This window comes from Nicotiana sylvestris, chromosome 7 (genome assembly GCF_000393655.2).
Source record: "Nicotiana sylvestris chromosome 7, ASM39365v2, whole genome shotgun sequence".
Classification (NCBI taxonomy): domain Eukaryota; kingdom Viridiplantae; phylum Streptophyta; class Magnoliopsida; order Solanales; family Solanaceae; genus Nicotiana; species Nicotiana sylvestris.
The window spans coordinates 94,924,123-94,930,267 of record NC_091063.1 but is presented as its reverse complement, the minus strand read 5'-3'; the positions used below and the strand labels follow the sequence as shown (position 1 = coordinate 94,930,267).

The 6,145-nt window shown below is 32.6% G+C and overlaps 1 protein-coding gene across 1 annotated transcript; it reads right to left on the bottom strand.

The window, feature by feature from the left end:
• Window positions 1–333: 333 nt before the first annotated feature.
• Window positions 334–1,013, bottom strand: LOC138873466 (uncharacterized). The gene is made up of 2 exons (XM_070151935.1): window positions 879–1,013; window positions 334–795 (listed from the first exon to the last, which is right to left on the bottom strand). Exons 1-2 carry the CDS (start codon window positions 1,011–1,013, stop codon window positions 334–336), a joined length of 597 nt encoding a protein of 198 aa, XP_070008036.1.
• Window positions 1,014–6,145: the final 5,132 nt, after the last annotated feature.

The window sequence follows — 6,145 nt, the reverse complement described above, 5'->3', positions numbered from 1 at the left end:
GACCTCATATCCTTAACTTTTGAACTTGAAATTCAAAGTTAAGGATAGACAGTCCTTAAGTTTTTAACATGGGACTATAACTTAAGGACCTCATGTCCTTAACTTTTGAACTTGAAATTCAAAGTTAAGGACAGACAGTCATTACGTTTTCAAAATTGCAAGTTGAACTTACTGACTCCTGTTAATAACTTTTAATTGTTGAACTCAAAAGAAATTAAAAGAACGTAACAAGATATAAATATTGAAAATCTAGGCATCCGCTCAAATTAGAATAATAATGAATACAATCTATAGCAAAAACTTAAAAGAGTCGATAAACATAAGTGTATATTTCTACTCTTCTCTATGCTTTCTTGAAAATGGATGGAGTGCCGGAGAATATATACAAGCTGTTCTATTATGACCAATTCTTCTGCAACGACCACATTTGAATGTTATTTTTGATGGCTCGGTAGCAGGAATATGCCTTTTCTTTTGCCTTCTACCTGGTGGCACTTTGAAATCTGGAGGTTTAACAATTTGTGACTTAACACTCTCTGGTACAATCCATGAATCAGTATGTCCTACAGGATGTATTTGTCTTTCATATGTTTTCAGCCAAGATTCCTTTAAGTACCAGTGCGAACAAAAGTCAGACTTCTTGATGTTTCTCTTCTCGATAGCTGCAATTGCATGTATGCATGGTAATTCATCAAGTTGAAATTGAAAACAATCACATGTTCTTTTGTTTAAGTCCACCAAGAAAGTTATTCCTTCTTCTTCAACTCTAGAACGCCATGAATCAACAGGGAAGACCTTCAATGTTGAAAAATTATAAGTGAGTACATTATGTTAAAAAATGTCAAAATCATAATATAAACATAAAACATAATACTTACGTTCAAAGTAAATGCTAAATCTATTCTGTTCTTCAATTCCTCCTCTACCCAATAAGAAACATCATAAAATGTTCCTTCTGCTTTATTTTTTCTTTCATAAAACCAATGTTGTAGCTTCACTTGAATGAAATCCATCATTCATAGTATAGGCAGCTCCCTTGCTTCTAATAGCACTGAATTCATCGACTCAACTATATTTGTTGTGAGCATGTCATATCTTCGTTGTGGACTACAAGAACGTGCCCATCTTTCCGGTGGTTCTTCCATCAAGTAGTCATAAGTTTTCTTATCTACATTTGCAATATCTGACATGTATATGTCAAATTCTTTACGCTTGTATACTCTTGCAGCACTTTGGAAAAGTTTTATGACCTCACTTTTCACCTTTCTTCGCTTTAGGTTCTGCTCCAAATGATAGATGCAAATCCCATGATGGCTTTCAGGATATACCTTTACAATGCCATTTGCAATAGCTTGATGCCTGTCTGATAAAAAAATCAAATTCTCACGGCTCCCAATTGCATTGCGAAGCTGACTAAAGTACCACTCATAGGAATTGTTGTTTTCAGATTCTGCTATTCCAAAGGCTAATGGGAAAATTTGGTTATTTGCATCTTTTGAAACTGAAATCATTAAAACACCACGATATTTTGACTTCAAAAAAGTCGCATCAATAGCAATCACTGGTCTACAATGATTCCAACCAGCTATCGATGATCCATATGCGTAAAACATATAAAGAAACCTGAAAATACAATATAAAACAAGGTTAAAATACCCGAAGTTTAGGACAGTCAGTCCTTAACTTACATTTACAAGTTATAAAGTTAAGGACATGTTGTCCTTAACTTTTATTTCAAAGTTCAAAACTTAAGGACTGGAAGTCCTTAACTTTTAATTACAAGTTCAAAACTTAAGGATAGGCAGTCCTCAACTTCTGGTTATAACTCAAAAGTTAACAAGGCTAAAGACAGCATGTCCTAAATTGTTTACCTGTTGTTGTCGTCTATCTTTATGTTAGTATAAGTTCCCGGGTTTTTACTTGTCATCATATACAAGTATGAACACAATAATTCATAATTTTCTTCGGGACTTCCTCTTATTAAAGCGGAAGCATGTTGAATAGCACGCCACGCCTTGTGATATCCAATGTCTAGTCCATGCAATTTTTGCATCTCTGCCATGACAAAAGCTGGTGTAACTTCAAATCTTGGGTCCCGAAGATTATCGATAATGTAACCACTAATCAACTTTGAAGTAGCATGCCTTTGCATGTCAACGAATATCTTGTTGAGCTTGATCTAACAACTTTGAATTCAAAATGTCCTTTGATTGCTACATTAGAAAAACAATTAATTATGCTCTTCTTATTGTCAAATACTGATCTGACTTTTATTTGATCCAAAGAAGCATTTTCTCTTAATATCGTAGTTGGGGATTCTTTTTGTTTCAAATTTGATCTTCGTTTAGTTATTTGAGTGCAGGTTTTGTCAGCAACTACTTCGATTACCGGTGCACTCTCTAAGACTTGAATACCCAAAGCTTGTTCGTTGTCAATCTCTATAATGCTTTGTCCTTCTACTTGAATAGAATCAAATGTTTGATGCACCTCTTCATTTAATGGTTGAGCTTCAACCATATCTACTTCAACTATCTGTTGGCATCGCTCTTGATTGTCATGTTGAGTTTTTGTGTTGGCATGTTCATTGCTTGTTGATGCAAAAACTCTTTCCGAAATATCAACTATGAAACGACAGCTCTTGAAGAGTGAATGAGTTTTTAGCAACTCTATACATGTGTGAAGATCTAAATCTTTGGATACAAGCATTCCTTTGCTTGTTCCAAGGTTGATATCAAACCATATCACTATTTCAAACTTTTCTCTATCCAATTCAATAAGCTCAAAAATCTGTTTAACGAAATCTTCAAACTGAATTGACTCAGGTGCTAGGAAAAGCTTTGTTTGATGATCAAGATATTTATAGTCTTCAGTCCATCTACCATTAAAAGCAACTATTATGCATATTGTTTCCATCCTACAAGTCAAGAGAATGGGAAACAAAGGACATACGTTATAAAGCAATCCTTGTAGAATTAAGAACAGGTATACTGTAAGTGCAAGACCAAGATAAGGACTGTCTGTCCTTAACATTTAAACATGTAATTAAAGTTAAGGACTGCCAGTCTTTAACATTTAAACATGTAATTAAAGTTAAGAACTGTCAGTCCTTTAACATTTAAACATGTAATTATAGTTAAGAACTGCCAGTCCTTAACATTTAAACATGGAATTAAATGTTAAGGACTGCCAGTCCTTAAGTTTTAAACATGGAATTAAAAGTTAAGGACTGTCAGTCCTTAAGTTTTAAACATGGAATTAAAGACAGTCCTTAACTTTTGAACAAGAAATTAAAAGCTAAGGACTTCCAGTCCTTAACATTTAAACATGGAATTAAAAGTTAAGGACTGCCAGTCCTTAATAGAATTAAAAGTTAAGGACTGTCAGTCCTTAACTTTTGAACCAGAAATTAAAAGCTAAGGATTGTCTGTCCTTTAACATTTAAACATGGAATTAAAAGTTAAGGACTGTCAGTCCTTAACATTTAAACATGGAATTAAAACTTAAGGATTGCTAGTCCTTAACTTTTGAACCAGAAATTAAAAGCTAACGACTGTCTGTCCTTTAACATTTAAACATGGAATTAAAAGTTAAAGACTGTCAGTCTTTAACATTTAAACATGGAATTAAAAGTTAAGGACTACTTGTCCTTAACTTTTGAACCAGAAATTAAAAGCTAAGGACTGCCTGTCCTTTAACATTTAAACATGGAATTAAAAGTTAAGGACTGTCAGTCCTTAACATTTAAACATGGAATTAAAACTTAAGGATTGCTAGTCCTTAACTTTTGAACCAGAAATTAAAAGCTAAGGACTGTCTTTCCTTTAACATTTAAACATGGAATTAAAAGTTAAGGACTGTCAGTCCTTAACATTTAAACATGGAATTAAAACTTAAGGATTGCTAGTCATTAACTTTTGAACCAGAAATTAAAAGCTAAGGACTGTCTGTCCTTTAACATTTAAACATGGAATTAAAATTAAAAGTTAAGGACTGTCAGTCCTTAAGTTTTAAACATGGAATTAAAAGTTAAGGACTACTAGTCCTTAACTTTTGAACCAGAAATTAAAAGCTAAGGACTCCGTGTCCTTAAGTTTTAAACATGGAATTAAAAGTTAAGGACTACTAGTCCTTAACTTTTGAACCAGAAATTAAAAGCTAAGGACTGTCTGTCCTTTAACATTTAAACATGGAATTAAAAGCTAAGGACTGTGTGTCCTTAAGTTTTAAACATGGAATTAAAAGTTAAGGACTACTAGTCCTTAACTTTTGAACCAGAAATTAAAAGCTAAGGATTGCCTGTCATTTAACATTTAATCATGGAATTAAAAGTTAAGGACTGCTAGTCCTTAACATTTAAACATGTATTTAAGAGTTAAGGACTGTCAGTCCTTAACATTTGAACCAGAAATTAAAACATACAATTTGAAACTCAAGCTACAGGACTTTGTATACAGAAGAACAACAACAAAGTAAAGGACATTTTGTCCTTAAGTTTTTTTATTCAATTTGCAAAATGAGGCCAGTAGAATCAAAGTTAAGGACATAGTGTTCTTATTTTTTTGAATTCAATTTCCAAAATGAAGACACTATGTCCGGAATACAGAATTATCATAGGAGGCGGTGTCTATAAATTTATCAATCCAGAAATTCAAAAAAATCAAATTCTTATCTAATATATAATCAAATCAATACAGATCTAAAAAAGTATAACTATAGCGAAATAAAAATTGATAGAAACACATGAAATTACAACTTACTGTTTATCTATGTTGTTTTTTTGGATTAGATTGCTGAATTTTTGAAATCGGGAAGAGAAATGGCGGTTCGTCCTCAGTTGATCGCCGCTGCTGCTGTTGCTCGCTTCTTCTCTTTGTGTAACTGCTGCTTGTGTTGATAGCATAGGTATAAGTTATACCAGAAGGGTATTTTCGTCCAGTCAGGTATAAGTTTTTTAAAAGGAGTGGCTAAAGTCTAAATACATTGAAAACAATGGCTTTAAAATAAAAGCCACAACTTTTAGTGGCTATTTGTGCCGTTCGCCCTAACTTTTGGGCTTAAGTTGGACCCAAGATTCATTTTCTTATCATATTTCAAGTTCAAATCTCAATGAAGATAAAAGAACACTAGGTATTTTCTTTTCATCTGACTAAGTTTTGATGGGCAGAATCACCCAATATTTGTGCCGATAGAAAATTGAAATACCTAATTAAATAATCAAGGTAAGTACAAGTTGATCCGAACACTATTATGATGTCGAAGAATTTTTTTCCATTTAATAACTTATGGAATTTCTTGAGCTTTTCAAGTTTTCATGGTATTAATGAATATATTAATGAGAATTCTTTTATGAAGGAAAGATTGTGCCACTAGTTTAAGTAATATTACTGTTGTCAAGAATTGTCTCAATCATATACGACGAGGATGGCTCATAACCCACTAACTAATGTTGTAGTGAGTTGTGACAGAATCTTTACAGCTATTACTATACTACCACATAATAGTGCATTCTTAAAAGAATTAAGTTTTAATAGCTCATTTGTAAAATATTTAGTACTTGATAAAAGTAATTTGACCAACTTCAACAAATTATTCATGTGTTAGCAAAATTTAAACTCCTTTAATATATGCAGTTCGTATTAATAGTACACGCAAGAAATACATATTATAGTTTTCTTTATGTCAACTAACGCACAAATAACTAAGTACATAGTATAATTCTTATGAGTCACAAAGTCTAATATGACAAGAAGTACTTTACAATATCACTAATTTTTTTATTAGCTTCAAAGATTATAAATAAATAATAAATAAAATCTTTAGAATACAAGAATTGTATTAGTTCAGTGCAATACTTCAATTATTATGTGAATAAAATAAGTATCCATAGTTTATGGAAACAGTGAGTTTTATAGCCTCAAATATAGTTTGTGGAATTTGGAGAGAGCTGTCACATGGTCCCCCTTTACCAACCTACCAATCTCTGCTTAGGATTCTACAACTCAAGTAAAGGGAAGTTCCAACAATGTATATAGAATTTGTTTTATTGGGGTTTTTTTCATCCGGCGTCCGTTACTCGCACTGGATCCCGACTATATTTGAATTCGGGCCGCGTAGGGCCCCATTCGGGGGAAGCGCTTTCTATCAA

Excerpts from the sequence above, each read along its gene's own strand:
- LOC138873466 (XM_070151935.1), bottom strand. The coding sequence starts at position 1,013 with ATGGATTTCATTCAAGTGAAGCTACAACATTGGTTTTATGAAAGAAAA. Across the intron at positions 796-878 it reads ATTTAGCATTTACTTTGAAC|GTCTTCCCTGTTGATTCATG; the intron begins GTAAGTATTATG and ends TCAACATTGAAG.